At 39.9% G+C, this 18646-nt stretch overlaps 2 protein-coding genes across 11 annotated transcripts in view; one reads left to right on the forward strand and one right to left on the reverse strand.

Annotated features, from left to right (window-relative positions):
- Positions 1-15937, reverse strand: part of SENP5 (SUMO specific peptidase 5) — a 49512-nt gene extending 33575 nt beyond the window's left edge. For 7 of the 8 annotated variants that reach the window (XR_014077258.1, XR_014077257.1, XM_081571493.1 and 4 more), the window contains exon 1: positions 15779-15937. Coding sequence is in view for 1 of the 8 variants with exons in the window: in XM_081571488.1 (XP_081427614.1) it covers positions 15212-15231 (20 nt within the window). In the remaining 7 variants the exon portion in view is untranslated. Of the gene's footprint in view, positions 1-15211 lie in introns of all 8 variants that reach the window. The other variant, XM_081571488.1, reaches the window with a different exon arrangement.
- On the forward strand, positions 7874-16572 carry LOC145538812 (uncharacterized). 3 transcript variants are annotated; one of them, XM_081571520.1, is made up of 4 exons: positions 7874-8160; positions 11212-11338; positions 14280-14404; positions 15354-16572. In XM_081571520.1, the coding sequence occupies exon 4, from the start codon at positions 15714-15716 to the stop codon at positions 16161-16163; it is 450 nt and encodes a 149-aa protein (XP_081427646.1). In that variant the 5' UTR covers positions 7874-8160; positions 11212-11338; positions 14280-14404; positions 15354-15713; the 3' UTR covers positions 16164-16572. The 3 variants fall into 3 exon arrangements, 2 of the variants coding, with proteins under 2 accessions (XP_081427646.1, XP_081427647.1); XR_014077259.1 differs by lacking the exons at positions 14280-14404; positions 15354-16572 and having other exon boundaries at positions 7906-8160; positions 10599-11426; XM_081571521.1 differs by lacking the exons at positions 7874-8160; positions 11212-11338 and having other exon boundaries at positions 14260-14404.
- The last annotated feature ends 2074 nt before the right edge of the window (positions 16573-18646 follow it).

An 18646-nucleotide genomic window follows, 5' to 3' on the forward strand; every position in this document is an offset into this window, starting at 1 on the left:
AGATATAACGAAATCCTACCTGATCAAGGCTTTTCCCACAATGAAAATGAAGGATAAGGGAAGACATGACTGGTCCAACATAACCCCATTTACTGTACCTGCCTCTGATAGAAACAAGTTTCAATAATCATTTCCCAACATGTAGCCAGTTTCGGATGGAGCAGAAAGGGCAGGGAGTCAGGAGAGAATTTGTAAGTTTTAGCTTTGTTTCTCATTAGCTAAGTGACTTTAAGCAAGTCACCTGAATTTGGTGTTCTCATTTGTAAAATGAAGGATGGAGAAGGGAGATGCAACCAGACACCATTTAAAACTGAGTCTACATCAAAACAACTTGTTCCATACAACAAATTTTGTATGAAAGGAAATACAAAGGAAAGGCAAGGCAGGGACTTTTACTCTGTGAACAGTCATCCACAGGTAGACAGTCAATAAATGCATGCAGTCAGTGCCTCAAAAGGGAGACCAGCCTCCTCTTTGTCAGTCAAAGATTTTCTGAATGTCTATGCAAAGACCCCATCAGGTGCTCTCATCCAGTTATGGTTCTCGCTGTCAAGTGAATATAAGAAAAACGAATCAACACAAGTATGTGTATGTGTGTATGAACTTTAGAAACACACTTATAGGAAAGGGTAGATGAAAATGATAGTCAAAATCAAACATAATTTCCCCTCAGATTTAATAAGATCTAACACCACTGAAGGTACTTTAACCTAGAAAGAAAGGCACTAGCCACTGCACGTCTAACAGAAGAAGTGAAAAACCAAAATCCTAATTTCAGCTACTATTAATAGTAACTTACTAGGAAAAGCTTTATTACCTTTCTGTGCATTAGTTTTCTCTGGAGGAAAAGAAAAAAAGGAGGACTGAACACACGTTTACCTTTGTTCTCTCTACAAATCTCATTAAGATGACAGAAATGGACTTTTAAAAAAGGCCAAAACTCTCAAGACAATGACAACAAAAAAGGAGGCAAGAGTAATAAAACTGTTGAAAGAAAAAAGCAGATGAATGACTGATAATAGACAGAGCAGGCCAAAAGAGCTGAAATCTAAGCCAGAAGTAGAGGAAGCCAAGTAGCAAGTTACAGGACCTCAGAAAAGCTGAGGAAGCAGAACAACAATCCCCATGAAGGTCAGGGAATGAGGAGAGCAGAAAAAGGAAGGACTGGCTCAAAGTCTGAATAAGCAGCAGTTAGACTCCAAGATCCCTTCCCCTACCATGGCAGATGGCCAAAGTTTCACTTTCTCAGAGGAATGAACCAGAACAGTCAGGCACATCATATACAACTGAGAGCAGGGGTACAAACAGGAGGATAACTTAAGTTGTTTGTTTTGGTTTTTTGCTCATGACTTTTTATTTAACACCAAAAACACTTTGTATTGGGGGACACGACTGAGCGACTAATGCCCACACACACGGCCAATTAACAATGCTGTGATAGTTTCAGGTGAACAGCTAAGGGACTCAGCCACACACATTATATACATGTATCCATTCTCTCCCAAACGTCCCTCCCATCAAGGCTGGCACATAACACTGAGCAGAGTTCCATGTGCTATACAATAGCTCTTTATTGGTTATCCATTTTAAATATAGAAGTGTGTACATGACCTTCCCAAAGTTCCTAACTATTCCTCCACCCCCCACCCCCTGCTGGGCAACCGTAAGTTCCTTTTCTACGTCTCTGAGTATCTTTCTGTTTTGTGAGTTCATTTGTATCACTTCTTTTTCGATTCCACATATAAGGGATGTCATATGATATTTCTTCTTTTCTGTCTGACTTACTTCACTCAGTACGACAGTCTCTAGGTCCAACCATGTTGCTGCAAATGGCCTTATTTCATTCTTTTTAATGGCTGAGTAATATTCCATTTAATATATGTACACATCTTTGTTATCCGTGAGGATAGTTTTACATAGTGAATTCCTCCTGAATCTCTTTCCACATTGAGCTCCCAGAAAGGTGTATACCCTCAAAGAGGAGATCATTTCTGGGAGTGAGCGAGGGATGGGGCAGCAATAGATCATTCAAAGAGAAAAGATCAACAGTATACTGATATTAGGGGTTGCCACAAGGACACAGGCCCAAATAATAACCCCCAAGTTTAAGAAACAATGAGACTCCAAATCCCTCCCCTACCCAAGACTGGAAGTTTCTCCTTCAGAAAGGAAGTTCTGCAGACAAGGGGATCGCAGGAGCAGCAGGAAAATGGAATTATAGGAATCATATATTGATCATAAGCCCCTCAACACTTTCCCACTCATCTCCCAGACCCTGGCATGCTATCTTATCCATCCAAGCAGGAGACTGAAAGATTCTTCTTTGTAGAATTTGATTAATACACAAGAGAATACATAAATACAGATTATCCCCCCACAAAATGGCCCAGCATGGCTCACAGTGCACCCTATAGCTGACAAGTCCCACCACAAGCTCAGCATTTCCAAGGAACTTCTTAGTGGTTCAAGGACAGCATAACTAAGAATCACCAGACTTCAATGTATGGCAAAAACTATTACAATATTGTAAAGTAATTAGCCCCCAACTAAAATAAATAAATTTATAAAATTAAAAAAAAAAAAAAAGTAGACCAAAACAAACAGATAAAACTGAAAGCATATTTAGAAAAGCTAACTTAAAAAAACCAAGGAGGACTTACTTCCCTGGTGGTACAGTGGATAGGAATCTGCCTGCCAATGCAGCAGATAGGGGTTCAATCCCTGGTCCGGAAAGATTCCTTATGCCCTGGAGCAACCAAGCACCTGTGCCACAACAGCTAAGCCCGCGCCCTAGAGCCCAAGAGCCATAACTACTGAGGCCCGAGGGCCTAGAGCCCATGCTCCCCAACAAAAGAAGCCATATAATGAGAAGCCAGCACACCACAACGAAGAGTAGCTCCTGCTTACTGCAACTAGAGAAAGCCCGCTCACAGCAATGAAGAACCAGTGCAACCAAATAAACAAATAAATATTATTTTTTTAAAAAATGAGGAGGGGAGAGAAGCGAAGTTATTGTTTAATGGAAAGAATTTCAGTTTAGGAAAATGAAGATGGGTCTGAGGATGGATGGTGGTGATGGTTGCACAACAATGTGAATATATTTAATGCCACTGAACTGTATATCTAAAAATGATTAAAATGGTAAATTTTATGCTATGTATACTTTACCACATTATTTTTTAAAAAAAGAGAGAGGGGGAAAAAAACCCAGTACTATCCTCAAGGAAGAAAATATTGCAGCCACTGGGGAAAAAAGAATATGTTACATTTTTAAAAGGAATGATGAAAAACAACAAAAAGGCTTAGGCTTAGCTTAAAATAGGGCTAATATTACTTATATTTAAAATTGAATAAAGGCTGATGGAAAAATGGAAAAAAGACATAAAGAAACAATTCACAAATAAGGATTTTTTTAAATGTCCTTTGAACATAACATATTCGACTTCACGCATTAAAAACTGTCAAGGGGGCTTGGGAGATAGGCAAAATGGGTGAAGGGGGTTAAATGTATGAACTTCCATAAATAAATATATAAACAAGTCATTCATGATGATGTAATGTACAGCAAGGTGACTATAGTCAGTAATACTGTACCACGTATTTGAAAGTTGCTAAGAGTAAATCTCCAAAACCTTCATCACAAGAAAAAAATTGGGAGGTGGGGAGCTATGTATGGTGATGGATTTAGCTAGATTTATTGTATTCATTTTGCAAAGCATACAAATATTAAATCATTATGTTGTACATCTGAAACTAGTATGTCAATCATACTTCAAAAACTTTGGCAAAAGTTATTACAACATATACTGTTGGTGGGAGAAAAAAAAACTTTTATACTTTCCTTGTGGGAATACAAATCGATAAAGTCATTTTGGAGAGGAATTTGGTAATATCTAACAAAACCATACAAATACTTACCTTTTAATCCAACAACTCTGCTTTTAGGAATTTACCTTGAATATAATAATGAAAACACATAGTACAAGGTTATTCACTGCAATGTTTGTAACTGCAAGATATTGGAAACAACCTAAATGCCCATACGTAGGACAGTGATTGCATAAACTATGGTTCATCCACACAATGAATGAAGCTATAATAGAATAAGGATAAGGTCTACGAACACGGAGTACTCTCCAGGTTAAATGATAGAAGCAAAGTTCAAATGAGTGTCAGTGATATGCCACTGCAATAGTTTAGCCAAGTGTGCAGTTAGAGAAAACAGTCCACCTAAGATCACTTCCACTTCTGGCAACAACTGAAAGTTCAGGGAGTTTCCAAAACCACCCCCAGATTTGATAACTTATCAAAGGGACTCACAGAACTCACTGAAAACTGTTAAATTAATAGCTATGGCTTATTACAATTGAAGAATGTGGATTAAAATCACCCAAGTGAAGAAGTACGTACTGAAGAGTCCAGGAGAAGTAACAAATGCGTAGCTTCCAGTTGTCCTCTCCCAGCATCAGTGTGTGACTAAGTGTGACAAGAACTGCATCCAGTGAAGCTCATCGAAGTCTTGACGTCCAGAGTTTTTATTGGGGTTCATAGGCATAACCGATTGCTCACATGACAGAGCACAGAGCTCGATCTTTAACTCCCCCGGAGATCCACTGATGTCCAAGTCATTACCTTAAATCACACTGCTGGTTTTCTCTGGTGGGGCCAATCCCATTCTAAATCATATAGTTAAGACTACCAGTGACCCAAGCCCCCACATGAATCAGACATTGCATTCTGAGGGTTTAGAGATTACCTCTTAAAAGCTAAGGATAAAGGCTTTCATCCTGCGCAAGTTTAAATTCTTTACTATACTACATACAGCCACCATTCATAAAAGAAAAAACAGTATTATATGTATCTGCCCTTTTGTGCCCCCAAATCAATTAACAGTAAGACAAACCAAAAACTAATGAGAATAGTTACCTACAGGGCATGGTAGATGGGAATAGGGTGAAAAGAATGCGGAATACGAAAATGTAGAAGGGATGGGAGGGGAGTGGTGCTTCTCAGATACACCTTTTTTGTAAAGTTCTGACTTTCAGGACTATGCTAATGTTTCATATAATTTAAAAATATACATACAACTAAAATGAAACCCAAATAATAACAAATGAGCCTAACTGTATCACAAATAAATAATCACATTGCAAGAATATAGCAGAAGAGAATTAGCCAAAGTAACTTTGGAAAATATTATTCTGACTGTATACATCCAGATAGCTCAGTTGGTAAAGAATCTGCCTGCAATGCAGGAGACCCCAGTTTGATTCCTGGGTTGGGAAGATCTGCTGGAGAAGGCATAGGCTACCCACTCTAGTATTCTTGGGGTTCCCTTGTGGCTCAGCTGGTAAAGACTCTCCCTGAAATGCGAGAGACCTGGGTTTGATCCCTGGGTTGGGAAGATCCCCTAGAGAAGGGAAAGGCTACCCACTCCAGTATTCTGGCCTGGAGAATTCCATGGATTCTACAGTCCATGGGGTTGCAAAGAGTCGGACACAACTGAGTAACTTTCACTTTTTCACTTTCACACCCCAGGAACAAAAGGATTGTATACAAATACTGTTCTTTAAGTAGCAAATTTGCTTTTCACAGAGGAGTGAGTTAATTCTTAACCTACATTCTCAGTATTCAAAAATTGAGCAAATAAGTAAATATGTTGTAGATAATCAGAGCTAGGTTTCAGCATGTTGGTGAAAGAAGCTACATTTGGTGGTATCCACATGAACTCATGGTGTTTTATACACACTTGCACACAGGAACAGATCTAGAGATGCACATACTCCTATTTATCTCCTAGCTCTGTCTGCTTAAAGAGAATAGCAAGCAAGAATACATCCCAGTAACAAAAGAAATGGTTGATTCCAAAGCTGGGGCAGAAGTAGAAGATGAGCCTGGAATATCACTGTAGTGCCAGAAAGTAAACAAGTGCTCAAAAAAATGACATGTCAGAAGAACACAGGAGTCAATTTGAAGGGACCCATAAAGGCCAAAACACCTGAGCAACTGTGTATGTAATGATAGTAATGGCTGATAACTCAAGAATAAAACAAATATCCTGAGTCTATAAATAAACGAGGATAAGAGACAATCCTTACAGAGATTTTTCAAATTAATAAATATAGAAGAAATAATGGAATAGAAAAGTTACAATTTGCAACTCCTCTCAGAAATAACTGACTCAGGCAAGAATCTGAAACTAGAGGATGAAAATATGAGATATAAGCTATTTAATAATCTAAAAGTACCTTCCACAAGATACTTCAAATTACAAAAGGTAAAATTGTGCCTCTCAATAGAAAAATTCAGCAAAAATCTCCTTAATCCCCAGTAAAGAGACATATGGACAGCATATGCCTCCTGATGCGGCACAAGATCATATGTGTGGTATTCTTGTCAAAAAAACCACCTGAATTTAATCATAAGGAAATAATAGACAAATACATTGGAACACTCTATAAGAAAACTGGCCATGGACTTCCTTGGCGGTCTAGCAGTTAAGGCTGCTTCCACTGCATGGGGTGTGGGTTCTACCCCTGGTCAGGAAACTAAGATCCCACATGTCCTGTGATGCAGACAAAAAGTAAAAAACAAACAAAAAACTGGCCGATATTCTTCAAAAGTGTCCATCAAGAAAGAAAAAAACGGACTGAGCAACTATCCCAGATTAAAGAGCTAAGACTAAGGAGACAAAACAACTAATGTAATGTGTAATCCTGGATTGGGTCCTAGTCTAGAAAAAGGAAATTGGTGGGAAAAGCAAAATAAGATATATAGGTCAGTTAATTCCTGGTTTTGACAACATAATGTAAACTAGGGGAAAGCTGGGTAAAGTGTAAATATTTTTAGAAATCTGAAGTTACTTAAAAGTGTGAAAAGTTTAAATTTTTATTAAACATTTAAAAATTTGAGGACATTCCTGGGTGGCTCAGTGGTAAAAAAATCTGCTTGCCAATGCAGGAGACACGGGTTCAATCCCTGGGTCAGGAAGATCCCCAGGAGGAGGAAATGGCAATCCACTCTAGTATTCTTGCCTGGGAAATCCCATGGACAGAGGAGCCCAGCGGGCTACAGTCCATGGGGTCTCAGAGTCGGACATGACTAAGCTCAGCACAGCAGCAGCAGTACCCAGAAAGTAGCACAAGATGACAGAGATTGAAAATAATGAAGATAAAAAATGAAAAGATTAAGTCAGGAGATCAAATATTCAATTATGTCAAATACATGATTCAAAAAAATTCTCAGAATTAAAGGACATGATTTTGTACATAGAAAGAACCTATTAATGAATGAAAACAGGATCATCAATCTGACAATCAAATAAGACATATCAATTATCAAATTTCAGAATACTAGGGACAAAACAACCTTCTACGAGCTTGAATGAGGGGGTAATGACAAAAAAGGATCCATATAAAAAATAGATAAAACATTAAATGTAAAATATATAGATTACAAAAATATATTTATATGATTAATATACAAAATTTACATTATATACATATACACAAGTAAAATCAGAACTAAGAATGGCAATGGCAATGGATTTCTTTAACAGTAAGACTGAGAACTAGAAGAAAATATACTAATGCTTTCAAAGTTCCAAGGGAAAATTATTTTCAAAATAGAATTTTACCAGCCAAATTATCAATCAAAATTGAGGATAGCAGGAAGTATGGTTCCAAAAATGTGAAACTGACAGAATTTCTAAACTATCTGAATGCAAAGACAGGAGATATAGACAATTGGAAAAGAGTCTGAAGATAAATTACTAATAAGTACACAGATGGCTACCCACTCCAGTATTCTTGCCTGGAGAATTCCATGGACAGAGGAATTCTTCCTGGCCGGCTACAGTCTATGGGGTCACAATGAGTTGGACACGACTGAGCAACTAACGCTTTTACTTTCACACAGAACACTAAACAGAAGAGACTATTAATTTCAGGGACAAAAAAAAGTTGTACAAGAAAGGAAGGAGTCACTGCAAATCATAGTATACTACATACTTGTAGTTGTGACTACCACTTATGTAACTGTAATAAAGTAAACACTGATCTAATTGATCTTTCAAAAATCAATTTAGAACAGGAAATATGGGTGGCAATGTATAATGATTCCAAGATTTGAGAAGTTCATAGTGCCCAACAAATGCAGAAAGTAAGTAACTGTGGATATTTAGAATGAAATAAAAATACTACTTTGTCTTTCACCTATTAGCTTGCTAGAAAATAAAAACTTTAATAAGCTATTTAGACCTAATTACTTAATAAATTAAACTACTAGACCTAAAGGCACTATGAAAAAGACAGTAAGGGGGTGTGAACAGAGAAAATTTGGGAAACTCTGTTTTAGAGTACTGTATTTTACTTTATTTCTTACCAATGTAAAAATCACTTTTAAATAAACTTCTTAATATGAAATTCAAATATGCTTTCATTTATAATGCCAATATAAAAGGAGATTTGGGATTTATTCTTCATAATACTTAAAAGTAATATACTTGTTGAATAGTCATCAATGAGATATTTATTAAAAAAATTTTTTTTTTAATTTTATTTATCTATTTTGGCTGTGCTACAAGAGCTTCTCATGAAAGTGGCTCCTCTTGCTGCAGAGCACTAGCTCATGGGCTTCAGTAACTGTGGCTCCCAGGCTCTAGGGCACAGCTTCAACAGTTGTGTCCCAAGGGTTTAGCTGCTCCAGGGCATGTGGGATCTTCCTGGATCAGGGATCAAACCTGTATCTCCTGCATTGGCAGGCAAATTCTTTACCACTGAGCCACCAGGAAAGCCCAGATATTTATTCTATTAAGAACATTACACAAAAGTACACACAAAGCTCCATAAGAAATTTCAACTGAAGTGGGAAAAAGCATATATAAGTTCTTAAAAAATCTTCCCCCAATTAGAGAAAACTACCTGGACTGTGCCTTTAAACTAGACAATTCCCAGGCAGTCCAGTGGTTAGGACTCCATTCTCTCACTGCTGAGGGCCTGGATTCAAGCTCTGGTTGGGGAACTAAAACCCCACAAGTTGTGCAGTGTGGCCAAAAAAAAAAGAGAAAAAAGTTAATCTAACACTTCTGATGGTGATCATAACAATCACCATCAGAATGGCTGATTATAATGGCTGAGATTATAAAAATATTCAAGTAACTATTAAATTTCAATTCAATAAATATTTGAGCTTCTACAAATAGAACAGCATTGTGCTTTCAAAAAAATATATAGTCTAGTGGGAGAGTCATCTGAACAAGTATAAACAAATGTGATGCATATAAAAAAGGTAAAATTCAGAGCCATGGGAATATATGGCAAGAGGGTCAAGGAAGACCTCTCCAAAAGAATTATATTTAATTCAGACAAAGGATGATAAAGAGTTACTAGTTAAAGTGAACAGATAAATAGAAGTCTAGGAGAGAGCATGTAGCACTTAAAGGGGCTGGAGAGGTAGGCAAGGAATAGAAAAACTAAATTAATGATGCTGCTATTTAACATCAAGGCAGTGTGAAGCCACTGAAAGACAAAGACAGGTCTAAGACCCAATTTGCATGCTTAAAAAGACCATTCTACCTGCTGTGTGTAGAATGGCTGGGAGAAGACCATAGGAAAGGAAACCTGTTAGGAGCCTGTTATAAGTAAATGTAGGCACGGTGAATGGATGAAAGGAAAACTGGGAGAAGTAGCAAAATGGATTGATCTTTAGATTTTTCAGGTCAGAAATGTTAAGACTGTGGGAGAGCCAGTATGCAGGGGTAAGAACTTTGGTATGAGTTACTGGGGAGATGGTGGTATAATTTATACGGAACAAATCAAGACTGGAGGAAGATTATACTGGCTATCTCTTCAGTTTTAGACATGTTAGATTTGAGGTGAATATAAGAAATCTAAGTGGATGCATAATGGTGGATACAAAAGTCAGGAACTCTAAAAAGAGAACAACACAGAAATTCCACTTTAAGTCATCAACTGATAGTAACCAAAGCTACAGAAAATCCTAAGCTCACCAAGGAAAATTTGTAAAACACAGAAGAGAATGCACAGTAGGGTAGTGTCCTGAGGAACTCTAGGATGGAAGCGTTGAGGAAAAGGAAGAAGACTACTTTGCAAAGGAAAGTGAGAAGGAATGATTAGGGAAATAAAGTGGAAAATCAGGTGAGCATGGTGCCCAGAAAACTAGGGAAAGTTTCTAGAAAGAGGGAAATGGTCAGTCAAAGGCTATTGAAAGGTCAGGCAAGATAAGGATTAAAAAGTGTCCATTTGATTCTCATGACATTTGCAAGAGGAATTTTAGTAGAATGGAGAGGACAAAAGTCAAGATGGAGTAAAGAAAACAATACATAAAACTGCTCAAGAATCATGAGTAAATATGAGGGCAGATTTTTAAAAAATGGAGACAGTTGTATATGTTTAAATGTTGATGTAGTACTTCACTTACAGATACAGATGGCAGACTAAAGATGTATTTTACTTTTACTCCCTCCTAAAACCCCATTAAGATGAGAATAAAGAATTTTTTAATTTATCTCTTAAAACTAAAATTGACACACAGTGAAATGCACAGATTTTAAGGTTTTTCTTTTTTTTTTTTTAAAGCACATGGAAGAGAGGAAGTCAGAATGCAGAGTGACTTAAAGACCTAAGAAAGTTAAATGTCAAACTTGCAATGAAAAAAGCAATTCAATTTACATAACAGTGCCTCAAAACAGGTCAGGAATCGGCAGCAGCAGGTTCTATAAAAGGGGTGTGAACACCATGCTAAAAACAAGAGGATGGGTCAATTGTTTAGATACCCTTCTACTCTCCACAAAAACCAACCAACTGCCCCTCTCCCCAACCTTGCCTTTTAGACTGTAACAGCACTGACCAACAGAAGTTCTGCAATGATAGAAATATGCTATATTGGTCCTGTCCCATATAGAAGTCTCTGGAAACATGTGGTTATTGACCACCTGAAACGTGTCTACTGTAACTGAGGAACTAAATATTTAATGCCACTTAATTTTAATTATTTAAATTTTAGTTGCTACATGTGGCTAGCGGCTACCACACTGGATAAGGCAGCTCTGAAGGGAAAACAAAGGGGTCCTGGACTGGACAGCATCTGGTCCAGTTGAGAATGAGGGTATCATACTGAAAATAGTTGAGTTCAATGAGCATAAGTGAATGTTTACACACTGAATGCTAAAACCTCTACCATTTTCCCCAGGTTAGCTACAAGACTGCTGACAGCCCAGTTTATAAGCTCCAAGCCAGAGATTTGAAGATTCTTCTTTGGGAAATCTAAGGAGCCTAAGGAAAAAAAAGACAAGGTTAACACTAGTGAAGGCTATCCAGTAAGAGTCCAACCAGTGTACCCTAAAATCAATAAATCCCAAGCATGAACTCAGGAGTACATGTAATTAAAATTAAAAGCAACCTCCACATGGGGTCCCGTAACATTTGTGCCCCTATATTCTCAGCCATGCTGTTGTGTGTTCACCAAATACCAACATTCCTTCTAAGATAAACAAGGAGAATTCCCTGATGGTCAAGTGGTTTTCATTGGTGAGGGCTGGGGTTTAATCCCCGGTTGGGGAACTAAGATCCTACAAGCCATAAGGCACGGCCAAAAAATAATAAATAGCATGGCATATGGATAATATATATTAAAAAGAGATAAAACACAAACACACAAGGGAAACAGAAGTGAGCTTTCACCTCTTATTAGATACTCACTGACCCTAGGACAGCCTGAAGTCTGAATCTTTAAGGGGCCCAATATTTATTTGTGTTTGCAGTGGAACCACTGTATAGGTTAACTCAAGCATCACTATGAAAAAGTTCTTTCTCCTGTAGTTAGGTGCTTTCCAAGTGGCTCAGTGGTAGAGTCCACCTGCCAATGCAGGAGACATGGGTTTGATCCCTGCGTCGGGAAGATCCCTTGGAGAAGGAAATGGCAAACCACCCTAGCATTCTTGCCTGGGAAATCCCATGGACAGAGGAGCCTGGTGGCTGGCTCCTGGCTACAGTCCATGGGGTCAAAAAGAGTTGGACACGACTGAGCGACTGAACAACAACAAGACAGTAATGAGAATAGCTGTGTAGTAAATGAACAGAGGGGAGGTTACCTGCTCTTCAAAAATGAGAATGAATGGTGTTGTGGGGTTTTTTTTTCCTTAAGATTTTTTGATGTGGACCATTTTTTTAAAGTCTTTCTTGAATTTGTTACAATATTGCTTCTGTATTACACTTGAAATAAGATTAAAAACAAAACAAAACCAAAAAATACTGCCCATGGCATCACAGGACATGAATGAATCATAAAAACATCAAGACTGAAAACTGAAGATGTGTACATTTTGGCACCTCCTGGTGATAGGCAATTCAGCCACCAGATATAAAGTGGATTAAGTTAAACATCCAGTTTTGGTCTCAAGTCCTTACAGACAGAGAAGACTGCCTCCAGGACCAACAAGTGACTTCCAAACTCCACTTCTCAGAGGGTCTTCAAGTTGTCACTATCCCATCCCTGCCTTTGTTTCTATGTTAAATCTGTAACACCAGTTTATATTAAAACTGTGAACCCCGGGTTCGCATTTACCCTTTCTAAATACCTCTACTTGAAAAATGTACTCCATCAGAATCTGAAATTCAACAATTTTTAGGCTTCAGAATTAAGGAATTTCAGACACAAAATTTTAAAATTTAAAGACTTAGCGACTCAGTTTTTCATCTTAGACACATACCATACGTCTCTCTAAATTCTGAAGTATAAATTACCTGTTAACATGACTTTTTAAATTAGCGAATTCAGAATGCCCTGTGTCATCTGGTTGTAAGACATTAACATGCTATAAATAGGGTCATTTTTAGAAAGAAAATAATTTAGTATCTTCCTTTAGATTTGTGACATAAGATCCATTTCTGAATCTACTATTAACATAGCCTTTTCATTGCTTCAGTGATTCTTATTTTATTAAAGAATAATTTGATAATGAATGCTGCTGCTGCTGCTGCTAAGTCGCTTCAGTTGTGTCCGACTCTGTGCAACCCCATAGACGGCAGCCCACCAGGCACCCCCGTCCCTGGGATTCTCCAGGCAAGAACGGTGGAGTGGGTTGCCATTTCCTTTTCCAATGCACAAAAGTGAAAAGTGAAAGTGAAGTCGCTCAGTCGTGTCTGACTCTTAGCGACCTCATGGACTGAAGCCTGCCAGGCTCCTCCATCCATGGGATTTTCCAGGCAAGAGTACCGGAGTGGGGTGCCATTGCCTTCTCCCATATCTCCCCAAAAGAGAATGTTCAAATCTGCCTAATAATTTATTATCTTAAGAATCCTGAAAATATCACTCCCCCTCCCCTAGCAAAAGTCACATTTTCACTATAATGAGTAAGAAAAATACATATAAAGCACTGTTACTTCCCCATCAGTTGATCCTTTCTAGACATTTATCAAATTCTTTGAATCAGTGGTACAGTACAATTAATCAAAAAAGGGACTAAAATTCAAGGACCAGCTTAAGGCAATCCTGAGAACCTCTGGTTAAATCAGGTGCTTATAAGGCAATTAGAGACATTACAGGGCTTCTCTAACAGTTCTCAGATTGAATTCCATAGGAAGCTGGCTAGTGATACAAAGAGGTCATGCATACCAGGATGAAGGAGAGGGTGGGAGACACCTGTGAATAGTACAGTGAGTTTAAGACAAGCCAGCACAAAAGCAAAGTTTTTCTAAATTGGAATTTTTCTGCGGTTTATGAAGGCCTGGCATAAAAGTCTAAAAAACTGATTTATAAAGTGACATGACCTTTATATAATTCTACCAACAACAAAAAACCTAAGCAATACTGAGTAAAAAAAATTTTAGTGTAAAATCTATTATTTTCATTAAAGAGCATTAAGGAGTCTAACTGCACAGGGAACTATGAAAGCAGGACTACACAGAACTACTGACAAATGACATTTTTTCCGCTTATGTGCTTTCAGCACTAGAAAACCTGAAATAGTACTATTGATTCAAGTAAGGTTATCTGTTAAGGAATGGAAGAGAAACACAAAAAAATTAAAGAGGCATAGGCAACAAACTAATTGAGCATGGCACTTCACCTTTCTGAGCCTGTTTATAAACTAAAATACGATCTACATCTGTATTACTATGAATATCACCTGAAAGGCTTTTGAAAAATCACAAATACCCGGGTCCCATTTCAGATCTATTAAGGTAGTGATTGGGCATCAGGGGTTTTAATTCTCCAACTGATTCTGATGTCCTGCAGATTTTGGACCACTGGATTAGATGACCCTCAAGGTTCCTTCCTTATCCATGACTTAAAATCCCAAACTGACAATACTGCGCTCAAAGGAAGGGAAGATTACACTTCTTCATGCTCCACTGAGCATATCATGCTCCAATGAGGAAAGGCAAGTATCCTTAATTTGTGAGACCAAGCAATTATAAGAACAGGTGCTACTCATTCAAGTCACTAATTGCATCTCCCTTCTCTCCACCCCAAACACTTCTCTAACTTAGGCGCTACTAAACTTCAGAGTGGGGAAAGTTCTTCCCTCACCAATATAGAGAAAGGTCTCTCCTCATGTTAACTTAGAACTGTAATGTCCGGCCACTCAAAGGATTCAAGTTCCTGTATTTATTCTCTGAACATTTTTAATTAACATGAAATGTTTCAGAGGCAGAGGGAGAAGTCCTCGGAAACGTGCAAAGAATTCCTTCTAGAGTGGGCCAAGGTGTGAATGAAGCCCTTTCCAGCTTTTTTCCTAGAAAGGACCCACTAACTATACTGAGAAAGGAAAAAACTGATTCAGGTCATCCCTCATATACTAATAATGTATAATCAATAAGCATGAGAAGTCTGGGTGACTAGGAGAAATTGATTTCTTTCTAATGCTGCCCAAACACACAAGACCCTAGTATCTTCTCTTGCACCCTTCCCCACACCAAGCGTAGTTATTCTGGGTAAAAGACATAACTACGAACCTACCATTAAGTGTCCTGGGTATTCTTAAACCAAGTTTAACCTGATTCCCCAAATATTTTATGATTAACATTCTGTTTTCTTCATTTCATTTAATTCTCCAAACTAATTTATATAGATAAAAGAAAGTTCCACTTTACATGGGTTAAAAATGTCTACACCAGATTAACGCCACTACTAAATGGCAGGCCAAATTTCAACTCAGTTCTTCCGACTCCAAGTCCAAAACCCATACCTCTGACATCCTCGCTGCATCCCTCCTCCGCAAAAGAGTGGTCATACAGTGGAACGGAGGTTGATAGTGCCTAGCATAAACAGAATGGGAACACAGGCTGCCGACCATCCAAATACTCAGTTGTGCTATATCCGTTCACTAGAACCGGGTCCCAGGAGTGTGAAGGATGGAACCAAAGGCATGACGGAAGCCGAGTTGTCCGAACAAAACCCAAGACGGCAGGAGCTGGAAGACCTCTACCAGCAGCAATTCCTCTCAAAGCTTCGCCCGGCTTCAGGAGGAGTGGCCGGGGGCGCTAGCCCTCTCCGCTTCTGCCTCGTACAGCTCGAGCCGGTGTGAAGGAGGTGAGGACATTGGTCCCTCGGGACGAGCTCCTTCCCCGCCCCCAGAAAGGCACAGAAGCACGAGGGAGAAATCCACTGCCTCTGGTTCGGTGGTAGGGGAAGAGCAGCGAACCAGGCCTCCAGGCCGGGGTGCTGAGCTGGCGCGCACTGACGCGGGAATGGCCAGCCAGCCAGCTCGGTCCGCCCGTCATTCGCCGGATTTGATACCCAGGTTCACGCTTACCTACGTCCCTCGCTGCCGGCACCTGCCCCGTCGTGGGTCCAGATACTGCGGCAGCTCGGACTGCAGCCTCGCCTTCGCCAGCTTTAGAGGAAGCCTCGTCAGCCAGCAGGCATCCGGCCTGCTTACAGCAGCCACCGCCGCCGAGCTTCCTCTGAATCCGCTGCTGCGACGCCGGCGCTCACTTACACCGTCACCTCCTTCGGTGCTCTTCCGCCTCGGCCCCGCCCGCGCCGTGTGTAGAGGGCCGGGAAGCGAGGGAGGGCTCGGCGCTGGGGGCGTGGCCCCGCTTGCCTCCGCTTCCGGCGGCGCACGCTCCCCGGCCCTCCCGGGACGCCTGCGTTTGGTCCCGCCCCGGCGCCTCGTTTCTAGCCCAGGAGGGTTGTAGAAACCGGGATCTGAACGTCAAACTGGGTGTGAGGCTCCTTTACATACTGCCCTCAAGTTTGTAAGGGCTTGGCCGACCACAGCTGCCAAGGGGCTAAGGCAGACCACAGCTACTGTACAACCTCTCTCTTCACTAGTCTCTTTGGCCAAAAGCGAAAGACACGTTGCTGCTCTGGATGCACTGTGAAGCCTGGCCTAGGTTTTTCTTCCCTGGTTTTCCGATGATGATCTTTCCGCTTGGCATCGCAATGTACCTCTGTAATCTCTGCTTTGCCTCTCTTCAGTTGAGAACACTCCCCCAGGAGGGAAGAGCCTGGGCTTATTCACCGCTATAGCCCCAGCCAGCACCAGTGACTGATTTACAGGTGTTTAGTAAGTCTGTGCAATAAACCTAACCATGCATAACTCGATTGGGATGTACTACCTTTTTCATACATTGCTAGATTTGGTTTTTCATCAATGAGACTGCCTTGTAACTTTCACATATTGTTTTCGTATCACGTTTTATGCTATCCTCGAAACAGAATTTGAGAGGTGTTTTCTACATCCTGAAATAGTTTGTGCAGAACTGGAGTTATTTTTCCTTGAATATTCTAAGAACTTGCTGGTAAAACTGCCTGAGTCTTTGTTTTAAATTTCATCCAGGGAAAAGGGAAGAACTAGCCCCATGAAATGGGTTGGAGGAGAAGGAACAAAAATAAATGTTCTTTGCACACTTCAAGAACTGCTTGGTCTACATAACTGTATCTAGATGTAATGCATAGAGAGGTGGCAAGAATCCACAGAACTGTACAAAGAAGTCTTGATGACCCAGATAACCACGATGGTGTGGTCACTCACTAGAGCCAGACATCCTGGAGTGTGAAGTCAAGTGGCTTGGGAAGCATTAGCACCAATAAAACTAGTAGAGGTGATGGAATTCCAGCTGAGCTATTTAAAATCATAAAAGATGATGGTGTTAAAGTGCTGCACAGCAAATTTGGAAAACCCAGGACTCCCCAACTCCAAAGAAGGGCAGTGCCAAAGAAGTTCAAACTACCATAGAGTTGTGCTCACTTCCCATGCTAGTAAGGTTATGCTCAAAATCCTTCAAGCTACACTTCAGCAGTACTTGAATCGAGAATTTCCAGATGTACAAGCTGGATTTTAAAAAGACCGAGGAACAAGAGATCAAATTGCCAACATTCAATGGATCACAGAGAAAGCAAGGGAATTCCAGAAAAACATCTATTTCTGTTTCATTGATTATGGCAAAAGTCTTTGACTATGTGGTTCACAACAAACTGGAGAAGTCTTAGAGATGGGCATACCAGACCATCTTACCTGTCTCCTGAGAAACCTGTATGTGGGTCAAGAAGCATCAATTAGAACCTTACATGGAATGACTGGTTCAAAATTGGGAAAGGAATACAACAAGGCTGTATATCTGTCACCCTGTTTATTTAACTTGTATGCAGAGTACATCATGCAAAATGCCAGGCTGGATGAGCAACAACCTGGAATCAAGATTGCAGGGAGAAATATCAACAACTTCAGATATGCTGATGACACCACTCTAATGGCAGAAAGCGAAGAGGAACTAAGAGCCTCTTGATGAGGGTGAAGGAGAGTGAAAAAGCTGGCTTAAAACTTAACATTAAAAAATGTGAAGTGATGCCATGGCATTCTCTCCCCTCGAGAATGTGACTTTGCAAATACTGAGTTTGACTCGAGAACCGAAAAAGTCTATGCTTCTGAACAGTCAGATTGTTATATATAATTCTTTTTTTTTTTTTTTTTATAATTCTTACCTAATAATGTAAACCTGAGTGCTCAGTCACTCAGTCGTGTCTGACTCTTTCTGACCCTTGGTGGACTATAGCCCACCAGGCTCTTCTGTCTATGGGATTCTCCAGGCAAGAATCTAGAATAGGTTGCCATTTCCTCCTCCAGCAGACCTTCCCAACCCTGAGTATCACATGGCAGTGGCAAGAATCAGGTTTTTTATTTGAGACCAACAGTGGCAGCAATGCCCTTTAGAGGGAACTCAAGGGCAAGGCAAAACCACGGAAGCCATTTACTTTGGGCAAGTGGGTCATTTCTGCTCCTGCTCTGGATGGCTGCCTTGCCTCAGCTAAGCTAAACCAGTCACTCTATGAAGAATTCATAGCAGCTACTTGTGGTCTTTTCTGACTGATGTATAACTAAATATGTAACAATGCATCTATATTTAAATAGCATTTAAGTTTTCATAAGCTATGTAAACAATGGGCTTACAAGGTGCAGTGATAAAAGAATTTGTCTGCCAATTCAAGAGACACTGGTTCAATCCCTGGGTCGGGAAAATCCCCTGGAGTAGGCAATGACAACCAGGTAAAGAATCTACCTACAATGTAAACAATTACACTGTTGCTGATCCTTCAAAATCAGCTATCCAGGGCCTTCCCAGGTGGCGCTAGTGGTAAAGAACCAGCCTTCCAATGCAGGAAACATAGTGGGATTCGG

This window comes from Giraffa tippelskirchi, chromosome 2 (genome assembly GCF_054371585.1).
Source record: "Giraffa tippelskirchi isolate mGirTip1 chromosome 2, T2T-mGirTip1v1.2.pri, whole genome shotgun sequence".
NCBI lineage: Eukaryota > Metazoa > Chordata > Mammalia > Artiodactyla > Giraffidae > Giraffa > Giraffa tippelskirchi.

What these genes read in the sequence shown, in the direction of transcription:
- LOC145538812 (XM_081571520.1), top strand. Translation starts at nt 15,714, where the DNA reads ATGGCCAGCCAGCCAGCTCGGTCCGCCCGTCATTCGCCGGATTTGATA.